We start from the raw sequence: 21,978 nt of genomic DNA on the forward strand, positions 1-21,978 counted from the left end.
AGTGTCCAAAAAGGTGAGGGGAGGTTATTGGGTTACAGGGATAGTGTGGAAGTGAGGGCTTAATGTGGGTCGGTGCAGACTCGATGGGCCGAATGGCCTCGTTCTATGTTCTATGTTCCCCCAGCGACAGCGAAGTAACGGCCGATATATTTCCGAGTCGGGATGGTGTGTGGCTCGGAGGGGAACCTCCCGGTGGTGTGTCTGCTGTCCTCATCGTTCTAGACGGTAGTGGTCGTGGATTTGGAAGCTGTTGCCGCAGGTGCCTTAGTGAGTTAGATCATGGAATTTACAGTGCAGAAGGAGGCCATTCAGCCCATCAAGTCTGCACCCTGACTAAGCCCACACCACCACCCTGTCCCAATAACCCCACCTAACCTTTTTCTATTGGCACGACGGGGCGATTCAGCACGGCCAATCCACCTAACCTGCACATCTTTGGACTGTGGGAGGAAACCGGAGCACCCGGAGGAAACCCACGCACACACGGGGAGAACGTGCAGACTCCGCACAGACAGTGACCCAAGCTGGGAGTCGAACCTGGGACCCTGGCGCTGTGAAGCCACAGTGCTAACCACCGTGCTACCACGTCCCCCTGCAGTGCACCTTGTAGACGGTGCACACGGCTGCCGCTGTGCGTTGGTGGTGGAGGGAGCGAATGTTTGTGGATGGGGTGCCGATCAAGCGGGGCTGCTTTGTCCTGGATGGCGTTGAGCTTCTTGAGTGTTGTTGGAGCTGCACTCTTCCAGGCGAGTGGGGAGTATTCCACTACACACGTGTCTCCTGAGCTGGTCATGCACGGCCCGGAACCCGTATCGAACATTTCTCACCTCGATGAGCGTTGCTCTACGCTGGCTACCCGTTGGGAGATTGCAACGCACCATCGCGCTTGCTCGTTGCAACCCTGAGCAAAGACTCGTGATCGTGTAAATGTGATTGTCCAAAGCACCTTTCTCCAGCTTCTCTCAGCGGGCGAACGGACCCTGTGAAAGGCTCAATTCAACCACCCCCATCAATAACACACCAGCCTGCTGATGGGGAACGGTACATCTCGTCACTCCAGTTGGTGTCACAGACTTTGCATTTGTCGCCAGAGATCACACATCTGCTGCAGGATCCATCACTTGTCAAGAGATTATTGAGAGTGGGGGAAGAGGGTATTATTAAAGTGTTGCCAAACTTGTCAATTGTTTGCAATTGGTCGCCTCCGGGCAAAACTTCAAAATGACCTTCCAAATTAAAACTCGTCTTCTTGCATTTTCTTCCTTATTACCTTCTCTGGCATGGTGGCACACTGGTCAGTACCGCTGCCTCACAGTGCCAGGGTCCCGGGTTCGATTCCGGCCTCGGGTTACCGACTGTGTGGAGTTTGCATGTTCTCCCCCCCTGTGTCTGCGTGGGTTTCCTCCGGGTGCTCCGGGTTCCTCCCACACTCCAAAGATGTGCAGGTTAGGTGGATTGGCCGTGCTAAATTGCCCCTTAGTGTCCAAAGATGTGCAGGTTAGGTGGATTGGCCGTGCTAAATTGCCCCTTAGTGTCCAAAGATGTGCAGGTTAGGTGGATTGGCCGTGCTAAACTGCCCCTTAGTGTCCAAAGATGTGCAGGTTAGGTGGACTGGCCGTGCTAAAGTGCCCCTTAGTGTCCAAAGATGTGTAGGTTAGGTGGATTGGCCGTGCTAAATTGTCCCTTAGTGTCCAAAGATGTGCAGGTTAGGGGGATTGGCCGTGCTAAATTGCCCCTTAGTGTCCAAAGATGTGTAGGTTAGGTGGATTGGCCGTGCTAAATTGTCCCTTAGTGTCCAAAGATGTGCAGGTTAGGTGGATTGGCCGTGCTAAATTGTCCCTTAGTGTCCAAAGATGTGCAGGTTAGGTGGATTGGCCGTGCTAAATTGTCCCTTAGTGTCCAAAGATGTGCAGGTTAGGTGGATTGGCCGTGCTAAATTGCCCCTTAGTGTCCAAAGGTTAAGCTGATTATAGGGCCGGGGTGGTGGATCTTTCGGAGATCCCCCAAGACTCGATAGGCCGAATTGCCTCCTTCTGCCCTGTCGGGATTCTGTGGAGTCGATGAAATGGAAGCCCCCAATTTCTGAAGGAGTCTAGATTTAGCATCAGTCACCCCACCCACCTTCCCCCAAACTGAGCCACACCCACTGGCCCGTTGCCACGTCGAGGCGGCGACCACCTGACCTGACCCCAGCTTGACCTGCAGGCGATTGATGCGGAATAGGATCGCTGCTGTCACATGACCGGGTGAAGGAGCATCCTTGTCAAAAAGCAACGTCTTTGTATTTTTGGACGGTGTCGGAGGGGAGGGGAGGGGTGGGGGGGTGTTAAGCGCTTCTTCTCCCAGCCCCGAAGTTGGGGGTGGGGGGAAAAGGAAAACTGCATTTCAAACTCAAAGTACTTTCCCTGTCTTCCAGGTGACATTTTGTCGTTTTGTCTCGTCCCTCAGCGACATCCGCAAATCCTGCCAACAACCCGGGCTTCGATTCAGATCAATCCTAGTCTTCTGAGCCGCTGAGAATTCCCACCCCGAACCTCTCAACCTCACTCCCCGACTTTAATCGATTGTTTCGTTTTAAAAAAAAATTAATTGACGGGATGTGGGCGTCATTGACCGGCGTTTGTCCGCCGCCCAACCCTGACTGCCCCCTCGAGAAGCTGGTGGGGGCGCCGCCATCTTGAACCCGCTGCAGTCCCCGCCTGGGGGTAGGTACATCCACAGTGCTGTTAGTGAGGGAGTTCCAGGATCTTGATCCAGCTGTTGCGCTGGGAATTCTTGCCGGAGTCCCCCCCCCCCCCCCCTCAGCTCGCTGCGGGTTTCCCACGGTGGGCACGTCAAGACATTGGCTGCCAGCGGGATGTGCCCGTCCCACCAAAGTCGGTGATCTCCTCGCCGCCTGCCCCGCTGCCAGGGAACCAGCCACGAAGGGCCGACTTCGGAAGGCACGGGAAGTGCTCTCCGGAAGGAGCGGCCTGAAAATCCTGCCGGGAATGGAGCTGGTGGTGGTGGGGGGGGGGGGGTGAATAAAAGAGCGGGAGACTGAATTGGCTGATTGTGATGAATGGCGGAGCAGGCGCGAAGGGCCGAATGGCCTCCTGCTCCTATTTTTCGACATCCGGTTAGCCAATTCCTACCCAGATTATCAGCCGGTGTGTGCGCCGGGTGTGATGAGTGTAGCGATCTCTGTAGGTGCATGCACACAAGTGGTTTGTGGGTAAATAGCAGCACCACATGATCACTAGAGGGCTGGACCAACAGGGGTATAAAAAGCAACCACATGGGGTCTCTCTCTCTCGTGGGTGTACTGTGAACAGGGTAGCACCAGAATAACGTAGATAGTTAGTGGAGTTACGATTAGTTATTATTGTTAAATCCCGTTAACCCTATCCCTAGTTTGTTATAGTTACTCAATAAATCTTTGTTGTTACTGGACGAGTTTGAGTCTTCTTCAGCATAGAACAAAGAAATGTACAGCACAGGAACAGGCCCTTCGGCCCTCCAAGCCCGTGCCGACCATGCTGCCTGTCTAAACTAAAATCTTCTCCACTTCCTGGGTCCGTATCCCTATATTCCCATCCTATTCATGTATTTGTCAAGATGCCCCTTAAATGTCACTATCGTCCCTGCTTCCACCACCTCCTCCGGTAGCGAGTTCCAGGCACCCACTACCCTCTGCGTAAAAAACTTGCCTCGTACATCTCCTCTAAACCTTGCCCCTCTCACCTTAAACCTATGCCCCCTAGTAATTGACCCCTCTACCCTGGGAAAAAGCCTCTGACTATCCACTCTGTCTATGCCCCTCATAATTTTGTAGACCTCTATCAGGTCACCCCTCAACCTCCTTCGTTCCAGTGAGAACAAACCAAGTTTATTCAACCGCTCCTCATAGCTAATGCCCTCCATACCAGGCAACATTCTGGTAAATCTCTTCTGCACCCTCTCTAAAGCCTCCACATCCTTCTGGTAGTGTGGCGACCAGAATTGAACACTATACTCCAAGTGTGGCCTAACTACGGTTATATACAGCTGCAACATGACTTGCCAATTCTTATACTCAATGCCCCGGCCAATGAAGGCAAGCATGCCATATGCCTTCTTGACTACCTTCTCCACCTGTGTTGCCCCTTTCAGTGATCTGTGGACCTGTACTCCTAGATCTCTTTGACTTTCAATACTCTTGAGGGTTCTATCATTCACTGTATATTCCCTACCAGCATTAGACCTTCCAAAATGCATTATCTCACATTTGTCCGGATTAAACTCCATCTGCCATCTCTCCGCCCAAGTCTCCAAACAATCTAAATCCTGCTGTATCCTCCGACAGTCCTCATCGCTATCCGCAATTCCACCAACCTCTGTGTCGTCTGCAAACTTACTAATCAGACCAGTTACATTTTCCTCCAGATCATTTATATATACTACGAACAGCAAAGGTCCCAACACTGATCCCTGTGGAACACCACTGGTCACAGCCCTCCAATGAGAAAAGCATCCTTCCATTGCTACTCTCTGCCTTCTATGGCCTAGCCAGTTCTGTATCCACCTTGCCAGCTCACCCCTGATTCAGAGGACCTCACCATCAACCAGCGATTGAGTAACACGTGTTATCGACCACGCAGGTCACACCACAATGAGGATGAAGCGTTGCCAACGCATCGCGCCGTGTGTGAAACGCATCGCTAACCAAGCTGAACGCAGAGAGATGTGAAGTGATGAATTTTGATGGGAGGAATTTGGCGAGGCGTTGCGAGCAGAGTGCCGGGATTTTAATGCGGGACCTGGGAAATCTGGGAGCTGGGGGTTTGCCGACAATAGTCTTTGCAGGTGGCTGGCTGGGGGATGAATGGTTCGGCCTGCACGCACCGAACGATATCTGGACCTTAAGAGAGGGAGCAGTCAATGTGGAGACACCGGGGAAGCTGGGATCGTTCTCCTTGGAGCAGAGAAAGTGAGAGGCGGAAAGTCAGTCGATGCGCTGAAAAAGATGGAGCGTTTCGGATTGATCAGAAGGGCAAGGGAAAGAGGTCATTGGCAAAGACTCCGAGTGGGGGATGAGGAACAAAGTTTCACACGGCCACTCGGTATGACCTGGAAGGCGCTGCCCGAAAGGGCGGTGGAAGCAAATTCAACAGGAACTTTCAAAATCATAAATTGGAATACTGGGTGGGGGGGGGGGGGGGGAATTGCAGAGTTGGGATGAATTGGAAAGAGCCAAAGAGTGTCCGAGCACAAATGGAGGCCTTTTGGCCCATCGTGTGTGCGCCGGCCATCAAGCAACGATCGATTCTCATCCCATTTTCTAACACTTGGTCAGTAACCATGTCTAGCTGAGGAGTTTCAAGTGATTATCGAATTGCTTCTCAAATCCCACGAGGGTTCCCGCCTCCACCACCCTTTCAGGCAGCGAGTTCCAGACTCTGGGTGAAAAGGTCTTCCTCAATCCCGCTCTAAATTTCCTGCTCCTGACCTTAAATCTAGTTATTGGTTATTGACCCCTCTACTAAGGAGAAAGGTTCCTTCCACTCTGCCCGGCACGGTGGCACCTTCACAGCGCCAGGGACCCGGGTTCGATTCCCACCTCGGAGGACTTGTCCGTGTGGGGTCTGCACGTTCTCCCCGTGTCTGCGTGTTGTTATGGGCCAGGGTTTCGAGAACCCCAAAGTGTATCATGAAGTTCACCTGACCCACAACTTTTAATAGATTGTGGTGTGGGGAGCACACGGCCCACTCTACAGGTGTGGGACAGCAGAAATGGAAAAGTATTTTTTAAAGCAAAACAATGTTTATTCTATGAACCCAAGTTAACCTTTTTAAAACATACAGTGAACATCTTAGCAACCATCAATTCAAATACAACCCCCAAAGAATACAACACTAAGTAATCCTTAATAACTTCCCAAACAACATCCAGAAGACAAAAGAAACATCTTTTAACAGAAGCACATCAGGTTTACATTCACTACTGAGAACATTTAGGGGGCAACAGAAAGCTACTAAAAAAGCTATAAAGAAGAGTAAGGTAGACTATGAAAGTAAACTTGCTCAGAACATAAAAGCAGATAGAACATAGAACATAGAACAATACAGCGCAGTACAGGCCCTTCGGCCCACGATGTTGCACCGAAACAAAAGCCATCTAACCTACACTATGCCATTATCACCCATATGTTTATCCAATAAACTTTTAAATGCCCTTAATGTTGGCGAGTTCACTACTGTAGCAGGTAGGGCATTCCACGGCCTCACTACTCTTTGCGTAAAGAACCTACCCCTGACCTCTGTCCTATATCTATTACCCCTCAGTTTAAGGCTATGTCCCCTCGTGCTAGCCATTTCCATCCGCGGGAGAAGGCTCTCACTGTCCACCCTATCTAACCCTCTGATCATTTTGTATGCCTCTATTAAGTCTCCTCTTAACCTTCTTCTCTCTAACGAAAACAACCTCAAGTCCATCAGCCTTTCCTCATAAGATTTTCCCTCCATACCAGGCAACATCCTGGTAAATCTCCTCTGCACCCGCTCCAAAGCCTCCACGTCCTTCCTATAATGCGGTGACCAGAACTGTACGCAATACTCCAAATGCGGCCGTACCAGAGTTCTGTACAGCTGCAACATGACCTCCTGACTCCGGAACTCAATCCCTCTACCAATAAAGGCCAACACTCCATAGGCCTTCTTCACCACCCTATCAACCTGGGTGGCAACTTTCAGGGATCTATGTACATGGACACCTAGATCCCTCTGCTCATCTAGTAAAAGCTTCTACAAATATATAAAACAAAAAAGAGTGGCTACGGTAAATATTGGTCCTTTGGAAGATGAGAAGGGAGATTTAATAATAGGAGACGGGGAAATGGCTGAGGAGCTGAACAGGTTTTTTGGGTAAGTCTTCACAGTGGAGGACACAAATAACATGCCAGTGACTGATGGAAATAAAGATATGATAGGTGAGGACCTTGAGATGATTGTAATCACTAAGGAGGCAGTATTGGGCAAGCTAATGGGGCTAAAGGTAGACAAGTCTCCTGGCCCTGATGGAATGCATCCCAGACTGTTAAAAGAGATGGCTAGGGAAATTGTAAACGCGCTAGTGATAATATATCAAAATTCACTAGACTCTGGGGTGGCCCCAGAGGATTGGAAAGTAGCAAACGTGAGACCACTGTTTAAAAAAGGAGGTCGGCAGAAAGCGGGTAATTATAGGCCAGTGAGCTTAACTTTGGTTGTAGGGAAAATGCTGGAATCTATCATTAAGGAGGAAATAGCGGGGCACCTGGAGGGAAATTGTCCCATTGGGCAGACGCAGCATGGGTTTACAAAGGGTAGGTCGTGTCTGACTAATTTGGTAGAATTTTTTGAGGACATTACCAGTGCGGTAGATAACGGGGAGCCAATGGATGTGGTATATCTGGATTTCCAGAAAGCTTTTGACAAGGTGCCACACAAAAGGTTGCTGCATAAACTAAAGATGCATGGCATTGAGGGTAAAGTGGTAGCATGGGTAGAGGATTGGTTAACTAACAGAAAGCAGAGAGTGGGGATAAATGGGTGTTTCTCTGGTTGGCAACCTGTAACTAGTGGGGTCCCTCAGGGATCAGTGTTGGGCCCACAGTTGTTCACAATTTACATAGATGATTTGGCGTTGGGGACCAAGTGCAATGTGGCAAAGTTTGCAGACGACACTAAGATGAGTGGTAAAGCAAAAAGTGCAGAGGATACCGGAAGTCTGCAGAAGGATTTGGATAGGTTAGGTGAATGGGCTAGGGTCTGGCAGATGGAATTCAATGTTGCCAAGTGTGAGGCTATCCATTTTGGGAGGAATAACAGCAGAATGGATTATTATTTAAACGGTAAGATGGTAAAACATGCTGCTGTGCAGAGGGACCTGGGTGTGCTAGTGCACGAGTCTCAAAATGGTGGTGTGCAGGTGCAACAGGTGATTAAGAAGGCTAATCGAGTTTTGTCTTTCATTGCAAGAGGGATGGAGTTCAAGACTAGGGAGGTTATGCTGTATAGGGTGTTGGTGAGGCCGCATCTGGAGTATTGTGTTCAGTTTTGGTCTCCTTACCTGAGAAAGGACATATTGTCACTGGAGGGAGTGCAGAGGAGATTCACTAGGTTGATCCCAGAGTTGAGGGGATTAGATTATGACGAGAGGTTGAGTAGACTGGGACTGTACTCGTTGGAGTTTAGAAGGATGCGGGGGGATCTTATTGAAACATATAAAATTATGAAGGGAATAGATAGGATAGATGCGGGCAGGTTGTTTCCACTGGTCGGGGAAAGCAGAACTAGGGGGCATAGCCTCAAAATAAGGGGAAGTAGATTTAGGACCGAGTTTAGGAGGAACCTCTTCACCCAAAGGGTTGTGAATCTCTGGAATTCCTTGCCCAGTGAAGCAGTTGAGGCTCCTTCTTTAAACGTTTTTAAGAAAAAGATAGATGCCTTTCTAAAGAATAAAGGGATTCGGGGATATGGTGTACGGGCCGGAGAGTGGAGCTGAGTCCACAAAGATCAGCCATGATCTCATTGAATGGCGGAGCAGGCTCGAGGGGCCAGATGGCCTACTCCTGTTCCTAGTTCTTATGTTCTTAACATTCCTGTATCAGGCTCCCCGAACAGGCGCTGGAATGTGGCGACTAGGGGCTTTTGACAGTAACTTCATTTCAAGCCTACTTGTGACAATAAGCGATTTTCATTTCATTTATAATTCTGAATTCACCAAATGGTCAAGAGACAGTCTTTTCATGGCAGAGAGATCAACAGTACACCTGCTCTGTCTGGCTTCAGCTCCAACACTGAAAACCAAACTAAAACACACCCTGCAACAAACAGCCTAAAACAAAAGTAAAAAGCTGACATACATCACTGCAGTAATATGAGCAGCCAAACATTTCTGAAAGCGACATTTTCATGACAATTGGTTTCTTCCGGGTGCTCCGGTTTCCTCCCACAGATGTGCAGGTTAGGTGGATTGGCCGTGCTAAATTGTCCCTTAGTGTCCAAAGATGTGCAGGTTAGGTGGATTGGCCGTGCTAAATTGTCCCTTAGTGTCCAAGGATGTGCAGGTTAGGTGGATTGGCCGTGCTAAATTGTCCCTTAGTGACCAAAGATGTGCAGGTTGGGTGGATTGGCCGTGCTAAATTGTCCCTTAGTGTCCAAAGATGTGCAGGTTAGGTGGATTGGCCGTGCTAAATTGTCCTCTAGTGTCCAAAGATGTGCAGGTTAGGTGGATTGGCCGTGCTAAATTGCCCCTTAGTGTCCAAAGATGTGCAGGTTAGGTGGGTTGGCTGTGCTAAATTGCCCCTTAGTGTCCAAAGGTGTGCGGGTTGGGTGGGGTTATGGAGATAGGGTCGGGGGAGTGTGCCTAGGTGGGGTGCTCTTTCAGAGGGACGGTGCAGGCTCAATGGACCAAAAGGCCTCATCCTGCACAGGGATTCTGTGATTCTAAACCCTATCTATCCCCTCATAAATTTGTACACCGCTATCCGCCCCCTCCTTCTCTGCTCCAGGGAAAACAAGCCCAACCTCTCTTCGTAGCTGACACGCTCCAGCCCAGGCGACATCCTGGTGAATCTCCCCAGCACTCTGGTAGAATCACACCCTTCCTATTGCGATCGTGCGTTCTGACACAAAAATAGGCAGGACAGTAAGTTGCAGTGAGGAAATAAGAACCTTATAAATCATAGATTATCATAGAATTTACAGTGCAGAAGGAGGCCATTCGGCCCATTGAGTCTGCACCGGCTCCTGGAAAGAGCACCCTACCCAAAGTCAACACCTCCACCCAACACTAAGGGCAATTTTGGACACGAAGGGCAATTTATCATGGCCAATCCACCTAACCACATCTTTGGACTGTGGGAGGAAACCGGAGCACCCAGAGGAAACCCACGCAGACACGGGGAGGATGTGCAGACTCCGCACAGACAGTGACTCAAGCCGGAATCGAACCTGGGACCCTGGAGCTGTGAAGCAACTGTGCTATCCACAATGCTACCGTGCTGCCCTTAAGAACAAATAAATCTACACTATATCATTTTACCGTAATCCATGTACCTATCCAATAGCTGTTTGAAGGTCCGTAATGTTTCCGACTCAACTACTTCCACAAGCAGTGCATTCCATGTCCCCACTACTCTCTGGGTAAAGAACCTACCTCTGACATCTCCCCTATATCTTCCACCATTCACCTTAAATTTATCCCCCCTTGCAATGGTTTGTTCCACCCGGGGAAAAAGTCTCTGACTGTCAACTCTATCTATTCCCCTGATCATCTTATAAACCTCTATCAAGTCGCCCCTCATCCTTCTCCGTTCTAATGAGAAAAGGCCTAGCACCCTCAATCTTTCCTCGTAAGACCTACTCTCCATTCCAGGCAACGTCCTGGTAAATCTCCTTTGCACCTTTTCCAAAGCTTCCACATCCTTCCTAAAATGAGGCGACCAGAACTGTACACAGTACTCCAAATGTGGCCTTACCAAAGTTTTGTACAGCTGCATCATCACCTCACGGCTCTTAAATTCAATCCCTCTGTTAATGAACGCGAGCACACCATAGGCCTTCTTCACAGCTCTATCCACTTGAGTGGCAACTTTCAAAGATGTACGAACATAGACCCCAAGATCTCTCTGCTCCTCCACATTGCCAAGAACTCTACCGTTAACCCTGTATTCCGCATTCATATTTGTCCTTCCAAAATGGACAACCTCACACTTTTCAGGGTTAAACTCCATCTGCCACTTCTCAGCCCAGCTCTGCATCCTATCTCTGTCTCTTTGCAGCCGACAACAGCCCTCCTCACTATCCATAACTCCACCAACCTTCGTATCGTCTGCCAATTTACTGACCCACCCTTCAACTCCCTCATCCAAGTCATTAATGAAAATCACAAACAGCAGAGGACCCAGAACTGATCCCTGCGGTACGCCACTGGTAACTGGGATCCAGGCTGAATATTTGCCATCCACCACCACTCTCTGACTTCTATCGGTTAGCCAGTTCGTTATCCTACTGGCCAAATTTCCCACTATCCCATGCCTCCTTACTTGCTGCAGAAGCCTACCATGGGGAACCTTATCAAATGCCTTACTAAAATCCATGTACACTACATCCACTGCTTTACCTTCATCCACATGCTTGGTCACCTGCTCAAAGAATTCAATAAGACTTGTAAGGCAAGACATACCCCTCACAAATCTGTGCTGACTATCCCTAATCAAGCAGTGTCTTTCCAGATGCCCAGAAATCCTATCCTTCAGTACCCTTTCCATTACTTTGCATACCACCGAAGTAAGACTAACTGGCCTGTAATTCCCAGGGTTATCCCTAGTCCCTTTTTTGAACAGGGGCACGACATTCGCCACTCTCCAATCCCCTAGTACCAGCCCTGTTGACAGTGAGGACGAAAAGATCATTGCCAACGGCTCTGCAATTTCATCTCTTGCTTCCCATAGAATCCTTGGATATATCCCGTCAAGCCCGGGGGACTTGTCTATCCTCAAGTTTTTCATAGTGCCCAACACATCTTCCTTCCTAACAAGTATTTCTTCGAGCTTACCAGTCTGTTTCACACTGTCCTCTCCAACAATATGGCCCCTCTCATTTGTAAATACAGAAGGAAAGTACTCGTTCAAGACCTCTCCTATCTCTTCAGACTCAATACACAATCTCCTGCTACTGTCCTTGATCGGACCTAGCCTCGCTCTAGTCATTCTCATATTTCTCACATATGTGTAAAAGGCCTTGGGATTTTCCTTGATCCTATCCGCCAAAGATTGTTCATGCCCTCTCTTAGCTCTCCTAATCCCTTTCTTCAGTTCCCTCCTGGCTATCTTGTATCCCTCCAACGCCCTGTCTGAACCTTGTTTCCTCAGCCTTACATAAGTCTCCTTTTTCCTCTCAACAAGACATTCAACCTCTCTTGTCAACCATGGTTCCCTCACTCGACATCTCTTCCCTGCCTGACAGGGACTTACATATCAAGGACATGTAGTACCTGTTCCTTGAACAAGTTCCACATTTCACTTGTGTCCTTCCCTGACAGCCTATGTTCCCAACTTATGCACTTCAATTCTTGTCTGACAACATCGTATTTACCCTTCCCCCAATTGTAAACCTTGCCCTGTTGCACGCACCTATCTCTCTCTATTACTAAAGTGAAAGTCACAGAATTGTGGTCACTATCTCCAAAATGCTCCCCCACTAACAAATCTATCACTTGCCCTGGTTCATCACCAAGTACTAAATCCAATATTGCCCCTCCTCTGGTCGGACAATCTACACACTGTGTTAGAAAAGCTTCCTGGACACACTGCACAAACACCACCCCATCCAAACTATTTGATCTAAAGAGTTTCCACTCAATGTTTGGGAAGTTAAAGTCACCCATGACTACTACCCTGTGACTTCTGCACCTTTCCAAAATCTGTTTCCCAATCTGTTCCTCCACATCTCTGCTACTATTGGGGGGCCTATAGAAAACTCCTAAAACGGTGACTGCTCCTTTCCTATTTCTGACTTCAACCCATACTACCTCAGTCGGCTGATACTCCTTGAACTGCCTTTCTGCAGCTGTTATACTATCTCTAATTAACAATGCCACCCCCCCACCTCGTTTGCCACCCTCCCTAATCTTATTGAAACATCTATAACCAGGGACCTCCAACAACCATTTCTGCCCCTCTTCTATCCAAGTTTCCGTGATGGCCACCACATCGTAGTCCCAAATACCGATCCATGCCTTAAGTTCACCCACCTTATTCCTTTTGCTTCTTGCGTTGAAGTATACACACTTCAACCCATCACCGTGCCTGCAAGTACTCTCCTTTGTCAGTGTTCCTTCCCCACTGCCTTATTACACTTTTGGCGATGCATTCTGGTCAGTAAAATGGGAAGGCAACTTATTAATAATCATAATCTTTATCAGTGTCAGAGGTTGGTCTACATTAACACTGCGGTGAAGTTACTGTGAAAATCCCCTCGTCACCACACTCAGGCGCCTGTTCGGGTACACAGAGGGAGAATTCAGAATGTCCAATTCACCTAATAGTGTGTCTTTCGGGACTTGTGGGAGGAAACCGGAGCGCCCGGAGAAAACCCACAGGGAGAAGGTGCAAACTCCGCACAGACAGTGACCCAAGCCGGGAATCGAACCCGGGACCCTGGCGCTGTGAAGCTATCGTGCTAACCACTATTCTGCCGTGTTGCCCACTATTTATTATCTAAACAGGGAAAGGCTTTGGGGTGCTCCGTTGCAGAGGGATCTGGGGGTCCCCATAAGTCCCAGAAAACGAGCATGCAGGTACAGCAGGTAAAAAAGAAAGCGAATGGAATGTTGGCATTTACAGCAGACGGAATTGAGTATAAAGGTACGGAGGTGTTGTTGTAACCGTACAAGGCACTGGCACCTGGAGTGCTGTGCACAGTTTTGGTCCCCTTATTTGAGGGAAGATGGAGTGGCATTGGAGGCTGTTCAGAGGAGGTTCACTAGGTTGATTCCAGAGATGAGGGGTTTGTCGTATGAGGAGAGATTGAGCAGTTTAGGCCGATACTTGTCGTGTTGGGTGTTCCGATACACAAACGAACCAACACGGTTGTAGATGGTACAACTCTGTTTTATTATTCTGCATAATAACAACTGTTAACCTCTGGCTGTGGTTCGTACTTCACCAGCTAACCTGTGGACCCAGCCCTAGCACTATCTTAGTGAGGCACTCAGCACATGGTGTATGTCTGAGTGGCACGCTGTGAGCTCTGTGCTCTGAGCTATCTCCTTGTAGAATGAGCGGGAACTGTGGTGTTTCCTGTTTTATAGTGCGTGTGCTCTCACTGGTGATTGGCTGTGATGTTGTGTGTGTGTTGATTGGTCCGTCGACCTGTCCATCAGTGTGTGTGTGATTGCACCATGATATGTTAATGTGATATCGTGACAATACTCTCTAGAGTTTAGAAGAATGAGGGGAGATCTAAATGAGGTATACAGGATGCTAAAAGGTTTGGATAAAGTATACGTGGAGCTGATGCTTCCTCTTGTGGGGCAAACTAAAACGAGAGGTCATAATCTTAGAATAAGAGGTAACAAAGTTTAAAACGGAGATGAGGGAAACTACTTCTCCCAAAGCTTGTGAATCCGTTGAATTTGCTACCCCAGCATGCCGTGGATTCTGGGACAGTGAATAAATTTAAGGAGGAGTCAGAGAGATTTTTAAATGGTTATGTTTTTTTCTAAATTTTAAGTGCCCAATTCTCTTTTTCAAATAAGTGGCAATTTAGCGCGGCCAATCCACCTACCCTGCACATCTTTGGGTTGTGGGGGTGAGACCCACGCAGACACGGGGAGAATGTACAAACTCCACATGGACAGTGACCCGGGACCGGGATCGAACCTGGGACCTCAGCGCCGCGAGGCAGCGGCGCTAACCACTGCTCCACCGTGCCGCCTCAATTGGCCATGGGCTGAAGGGTTATGGAGAACGGGCAGGACGGCGGAGTTGAGGCCAGGATGAGATCAGCCAAGGTCATGTTGCATGGTGGAGCCGGCTCGAGAGGCTAAATTGCCAACTCCTGCTCCTAGTTCATCTGTTTTAAGAAAGAACTATTCTGTTCTCACATATGTGTAAAGAAGTACATATGTAGAAGTAGTTGAGTCGGAAACATTAGGGACCTTCAAGCAGCTATTGGATAGGTACATGGATGACGATAAAATGATATAGTGTAGATTTATTTGTTCTTAAGGGCAGCACGGTAGCATTGTGGATAGCGCAATTGCTTCACAGCTCCATGGTCCCAGGTTCGATTCCGGCTTGGGTCATTGTCTGTGCGGAGTCTGCACGTCCTCCCCGTGTCTGCGTGGGTTTCCTCCGGGTGCTCCGGTTTCCTCCCACAGTCCAAAGATGTGCGGGTTAGGTGAATTGGCCAATGATAAATTGCCCTTAATGTCCAAATTGCCCTTGGTGTTGGGTGGAGGTGTTGAGTTTGGGTATGGTGCTCTTTCCAAGAGCCGGTGCAGACTCAAAGGGCCGAATGGCCTCCTTCTGCACTGTAAATTCAATGATAATCTATGATTAATCTAGGACAAAGGTTCGGCACAACATCGTGGGCCGAAGGGCCTGTTCTGTGCTGTATTTTCTATGTTCTATGTTCTATGACTGATTTCACCATCCACCCCTGGTTGGTTGCCCTGCCGCACCAATCTGGTGCCGTTCATGATCAATTGTGGGCAGCAGGGTAGCACAAGTGGCTAGCACTGTGGCTTCACAGCTCCCAGGGTCCCAGGTTCGAGTCTCCGCTGGGTCGCTGTCTGTGCGGAGTCTGCACGTTCTCCCCCGTGTCTGCGTGGGTTTCCTCGGGTGCTCCGGTTTCCTCCAAAGATGTGCAGGTTAGGTGGATTGGCCGTGATAAATTGCCCTAAGTGCCCAAAAAGGTTAGGAGAGGTTATTGGGTTACATGGATAGGGTGGAAGTGAGGGCTTAAGTGGGTCGGTGCAGAGTCGATGGGCCGAATGGCCTCCTTCTGCACTGTCTGTTCTATTGTTCTAATAAGGGATTTCTTGATTAACGTGAAGATAAGGGGATATGGGGAGGAGGCCTGCTGCGCTTCACCCGGAGACACGAGGCTGACTTCGCCTCGCCCCCCTGTCTCCGAGCAGATACTTGAAACGCCCAGGCCTCCTCAGGACTAGAACCACGGGAGAACTTGCCGATCAGGGAGCGGCCGGCAGATATCTGCCCCTGGAGAAGAGACAGGAGGTCGAGGGACTGCATTGAATGGAGACGGTGAATATTGCAATTGTCTGGAATCTCCTTGGAGTGCAACTGGACCTCGGTAGCCATTATTGCACTTGCAGCCGTTTTGAAAGGTCCTTTCAGGTATTTGATGAATCAGGTATATATTTGCGAGGAAAGGAAAACAGAAGGTTAAGAAGGGAGGTTTGGATTGTGAAGTGGCCCTGAAGTGGGTGGTCTCCCCACACAGCAGGAGAGCTTTCCATACTGCCTCTATCCCCAGACAGCGTAGCAGCTCCTGTGCTTCAAGTCAGACACGGCTCTGCAGCTGATTGACGAGCACCACGTCAGCCCTGAGCTCAGAGCCTGTCATTTCTAAATAATGTTTTGGTCGGTTCCTTCACTTGAGAAATAGCCCAATTTGGAAGCCTGCGTGTTACGCTGCTGTGTCATTGGGAGGCACAAGCGGCTCGCCACCTTGTGCTGTTCCACCACCTCGGGGAATGATCCCTTGGCCTGCCGCGGTATTTCATTTCACGCTGGAGTTCTTGTTCCAGCGACTCACCAGATGTTGGCATCACTGTGCCCAGGGCCGCACCAGATGTTGGTCGCAGTGCGACCAGAGACACACCAGATGTTGGCATCACCGTGTCCAGGGCCGCACCAGATGTTTTCCGCAGTGCGACCAGAGACACACCAGATGTTGGCATCACCGTGTCCAGGGCCGCACCAGATGTTGCTCGCAGTGCGACCAGAGACACGCCAGATGTTGGCATCACCGTGTCCAGGGCCGCACCAGATGTTGGTCGCAGTGCAACCAGAGACACACCAGATGTTGGCATCACCGTGTCCAGGGCCGCACCAGATGTTTTCCGCAGTGTGACCAGAGACACGCCAGATGTTGGCATCACCGTGTCCAGGGCCGCACCAGATGTTGGTCGCAGTGCAACCAGAGACACACCAGATGTTGGCATCACCGTGTCCAGGGCCGCACCAGATGTTTTCCGCAGTGTGACCAGAGACACACCAGATGTTGGCATCACCGTGTCCAGGGCCGCACCAGATGTTGGTCGCAGTGCAACCAGAGACACACCAGATGTTGGTCGCAGTGCGACCAGAGACACGCCAGATGTTGGCATCACTGTGTCCAGGGCCGCACCAGATGTTGGTCGCAGTGCGACCAGAGACACGCCAGATGTTGGCATCACCGTGTCCAGGGCCGCACCAGATGTTGGTCGCAGTGCGACCAGAGACACGCCAGATGTTGGTCGCAGTGCGACCAGAGACACGCCAGATGTTGGCATCACTGTGTCCAGGGCCGCACCAGATGTTGGTCGCAGTGCGACCAGAGACACACCAGATGTTGGCATCACCGTGTCCAGGGCCGCACCAGATGTTGGTCGCAGTGCAACCAGAGACACGCCAGATGTTGGTCGCAGTGCGACCAGAGACACGCCAGATGTTGGCATCACTGTGTCCAGGGCCGCACCAGATGTTGGTCGCAGTGCGACCAGAGACACACCAGATGTTGGCATCACCGTGGCCAGGGCCGCTCCAGATGTCGGTCGCACATCCATAAGTGGAACTGCCTCGGGGCACCCCCACCCTCGGCAGGGAAGGTTAATGAATTATATTCCCTCCGGAATGTTAAACCTCCAACCCAGAGCCTAATGCAGGAATATAAAGATGACACTCATGCCTTGGGGTTTATGATCCATTTTGTCCCCTCAATTACAAGGATTTGGGGAGCACGTTACCTTTTCCTCAGACCAAGTGAATTTACGCGGGTTTATCGGCTACTGACACTGAAATGGAGATGGGACTGACGTGTTAATTAGACAATTACTTTTAGCAATGTTCCTGCAATCAGAGGTAGAGGTGCCAATAGTTACTGAGGCGTCTTTCTCAAGAGTTGGGGAGAGGAGTTGAGATTGAAACCATCACGTTTTAAGCCATGGTTGAATTTCCTGACGACTCATAGGTTTGGTGATGGACCAACTGTGTGGAGTTTGCAAGCTCTCCCCTGTGTCTGCGTAGGTTTCCTGGATTCGTAAGGCAGAGACCCAGGGTAGTGCTCTGGGGCCCTGGGTTCAAATCTCACCACTGCACATGGTGAAATTTGAATTCAATAAATGTCTAGAAGTAAAAGTCTAATGAAGACCATGAAACAATGGTTGATTGCTGTATTAAACAAAAAAACATCTGGTTCACTAATGTCTCTTTCGGGAAGGAAATCTGCCTTCCTTGCCCGGCCTGGCCTACACGTGACTCCAGACCCCACACAGCGGCTGACTCTTAACCTCAGTTCAAGGGCAATCAGGAATGGGTAACAAACAGCCACATCCCCATGGAAGAATAAAGAAAATTAATTCAAGGGCAGCACAAGTGGATAGCACTGTGGCTTCACAGCGCCAGGGTCCTAGGTTCGATTCCCCGCTGGGTCACTGGCTATGCGGAGTCTGCACGTTCTCCCCGTGTGTGCGTGGGTTTCCTCCGGGTGCTCCGGTTTCCCCCCACAGTCCAAAGACGTGCAGGTTAGGTGGATTGGCCACGATCAGTGTGTGGGGTTACGGGGAAAGGATGGGGGAGGGGGTCGAGGTAGGGTGCTGTTTCCGAGGGCCGGTGCAGAATCGATGGGCCGAATGGGCTCCTTCTACCCTGGGGGTGGGTGGAGCAGAGGCTTGTTGGGGGAAAGCAGGGACCTCGTCTTGGGGGGGGGTCAGTAACTTGGGGAGTGGGTGAGGGATGATCGTGAGGGATCACTGATGATGGACGAGATTAGGGCTGCATGGAATTCTAACACAGGGAGGGCAAGAGAGAGAAAATGAGCATTTGAACAAACAAGAACAAAGAACAAAGAAACGTACAGCACAGGAACAGGCCCTTCGGCCCTCCAAGTCTGCGTCGACCATGCTGCCCGACTAAACTAAAATCTTCTACACTTCTATGATTCTATAGAAACTTCTATGATTCTATAGAGGGTTATGGGCCAAGTGCGGGCAACTGGGACTAGCTTAATGGTAAAAACTGGGCGGCATGGACTGGTTGGGCCGAAGGGCCTGTTTCCATGCTGTAAACTTCTATGATTCTATGATTCCGGGATCCGTATCCCTCTATTCCCGTCCTATAATAGGACCAGGAATACTAAAAGAAATAAAACGGGAAGTGAAAACATTAATGGTAAGCGATGCGGCAGGTTGTTACAGGAAGATGTGGGTTCGACGACAAGGAAAATTAGGAGAAAGGTTAAGAGGAAATATAACTTAGGAGAGGTTACTGATCGAGGTGTTAAGATTAAGAACAGAGGTAAAAAAGCCAACATAAGTGTACTTTACCTGAATGCTCGTAGTATTCGGAATAAGGTAAATGAGTTGATGGCGCAAATCATCGTGAATGACTATGATTTAGTGGCCATTACTGAAACATGGTTAAAGGATGGTCACGACTGGGAGTTAAATATCCAAGGGTATCAAACTTTTCGGAAGGACAGAGTGGATGGTAAGGGAGGTGGTGTAGCTCTGTTATTTAAGGATGACATCCGGGCAACAGTATGGGATGACATCGGTGCTATGGAGGATAAGGTTGAATCCATTTGGGTGGAAATCAGGAATAGTAAGGCGAAAAAGTCACTGATAGGAGTAATCTATAGGCCACCAAATAGTAACATTATGGTGGGGCAGGCAATAAACAAAGAAATAACAGATGCATGTAGAAATGGTACAGCAGTTATCATGGGGGATTTTAATCTACATGTTGATTGGTTTAACCAGGTCGGTCAAGGCAGCCTTGAGGAGGAGTTTATAGAATGTATCCGCGATAGTTTCCTCGAACAGTATGTAATGGAACCTACGAGGGAACAAGCGGTCCTAGATCTGGTCCTGTGTAATGAGACAGGATTGATTCAGGATCTCATAGTTAGGGATCCTCTCGGAAGGAGCGATCACAATATGGTGGAATTTAAAATACAGATGGAGGGTGAGAAGGTAAAATCAAGCACTAGTGTTTTGTGCTTAAACAAAGGAGATTACAATGGGAGGAGAGAAGAACTAGCTACGGTAGACTGGGAGCAAAGACTTTATGGTGAAACAGTTGAGGAACAGTGGAGAACCTTCCAAGTGATTTTCACAGTGCCCAGCAAAGGTTTATACCAACAAAAAGGAAGGACGGTAAAAAGAGGGAAAATCGACCGTGGATATCTAAGGAAATAAGGGAGAGTATCAAATTGAAGGAAAAAACATACAAAGTAGCAAAGATCAGTGGGAGACTAGAGGACTGGGAAATCTTTAGGGGGCAACAGAAAGCTACTAAAAAAGCTATAAAGAAGAGTAAGATGGATTATGAGAGTAAACTTGCTCAGAATATAAAAACAGATAGTAAAAGTTTCTACAAATAAATAAAACAAAAAAGAGTGGCTAAGGTAAATATTGGTCCTTTAGAGGATGAGAAGGGAGATTTAATAATGGGAGATGAGGAAATGGCTGAGGAACTGAACAGGTTTTTTGGGTCGGTCTTCACAGTGGAAGACACAAATAACATGCCAGTGACTGATGGAAATGAGGCTATGACAGGTGAGGACCTTGAGAGGATTGATATCACCAAGGAGGTAGTGATGGGCAAGCTAATGGGGCTAAAGGTAGACAAGTCTCCTGGCCCTGATGGAATGCATCCCAGAGTGCTAAAAGAGATGGCTAGGGAAATTGCAAATGCCACTAGTGATAATTTACCAAAATTCACTAGACTCTGGGGTGGTCCCGGCGGATTGGAAATTAGCAAACGTGACATCACTGTTTAAAAAAGAAGGTAGGCAGAAAGTGGGTAATTATAGGCCAGTGAGCTTAACTTCGGTAGTAGGGAAGATGCTGGAATCTATCATCAAGGAAGAAATAGCGAGGCATCTGGATGGAAATTGTCCCATTGGACAGACGCAGCATGGGTTCATAAAGGGCAGGTCGTGCCTAACTAATTTAGTGGAATTTTTTGAGGACATTAACAGTGCGGTAGATAACGGGGAGCCAATGGATGTGGTATATCTGGATTTCCAGAAAGCCTTTGACAAGATGCCACACAAAAGGTTGTTGCATAAGATAAAGATGCATGGCATTAAGGGGAAAGTAGGAGCATGGATAGAGGATTGGTTAATTAATAGAAAGCAAAGAGTGGGGATTAATGGGTGTTTATCTGGTTGGCAATCAGTAGCTAGTGGTGTCCCTCAGGGATCAGTGTTGGGCCCACAACTGTTCACAATTTACATAGATGATTTGGAGTTGGGGACCAAGGGCAATGTGTCCAAGTTTGCAGACGACACTAAGATAAGTGGTAAAGCAAAAAGTGCAGAGGATACTGGAAGTCTGCAGAGGGATTTGGACAGGCTAAGTGAATGGGCTAGGGTCTGGCAGATGGAATACAATGTTGACAAATGTGAGGTTATCCATTTTGGTAAGAATAACAGCAAAAGGGATTATTATTTAAATGATAAAAAATTAAACATGCTGCTGTGCAGAGAGACCTGGGTGTGCTAGTGCATGAGTCGCAGAAAGTTGGTTTTCAGGTGCAACAGGTGATTAAGAAGGCAAATGGAATTTTGTCCTTCATTGCTAGAGGGATGGAGTTTAAGACTAGGGAGGTTATGCTGCAATTGTATAAGGTGTTAGTGAGGCCACACCTGGAGTATTGTGTTCAGTTTTGGTCTCCTTACTTGAGAAAGGACGTAACTGGCACTGGAGGGTGTGCAGAGGAGATTCACTAGGTTAATCCCAGAGCTGAAGGGGTTGGATTACGAGGAGAGGTTGAGTAGACTGGGACTGTACTCATTGGAGTTTAGAAGGATGCGGGGGGGATCTTATTGAAACATATAAAATTATGAAGGGAATAGATAGGATAGATGCGGGCAGGTTGTTTCCACTGGCGGGTGAAAGCAGAACTAGGGGGCATAGCCTCAAAATAAGGGGAAGTAGATTTAGGACTGAGTTTAGGAGGAACTTCTTCACCCAAAGGGTTGTGAATCTATGGAATTCCTTGCCCAGTGAAGCAGTAGCGGCTCCTTCGTTAAATGTTTTTAAGATAAAGATAGATAGTTTTTGAAGAATAAAGGGATTAAGGGTTATGGTGTTCGGGCCGGAAAGTGGAGCTGAGTCCACAAAAGATCAGCCATGATCTCATTGAATGGCGGAGCAGGCTTGGGGGGCCAGATGGCCTACTCCTGCTCCTAGTTCTTATGTTCTTATGTTCTATGTTCTTATTCATGTATTTGGCA

General features: G+C 48.7%; 1 protein-coding gene across 3 annotated transcripts in view; it reads left to right on the plus strand.

Annotated features, from left to right (window-relative positions):
* The window catches only part of LOC140399972 (pyruvate carboxylase, mitochondrial-like), a 445,397-nt gene extending 442,873 nt beyond the window's left edge, over positions 1 to 2,524 (plus strand). For all 3 annotated transcript variants that reach the window (XM_072489467.1, XM_072489468.1, XM_072489469.1), the window contains one exon: positions 2,417 to 2,524. In XM_072489467.1, the coding sequence (XP_072345568.1) occupies positions 2,417 to 2,509 (93 nt within the window). In that variant the 3' untranslated portion in view covers positions 2,510 to 2,524. The remainder of the gene's footprint in view (positions 1 to 2,416) is intronic.
* Positions 2,525 to 21,978: the final 19,454 nt, after the last annotated feature.

The sequence above is a fragment of the Scyliorhinus torazame genome, chromosome 24 (genome assembly GCF_047496885.1).
Source record: "Scyliorhinus torazame isolate Kashiwa2021f chromosome 24, sScyTor2.1, whole genome shotgun sequence".
In the NCBI taxonomy this organism is placed as follows: Eukaryota; Metazoa; Chordata; class Chondrichthyes; order Carcharhiniformes; family Scyliorhinidae; genus Scyliorhinus; species Scyliorhinus torazame.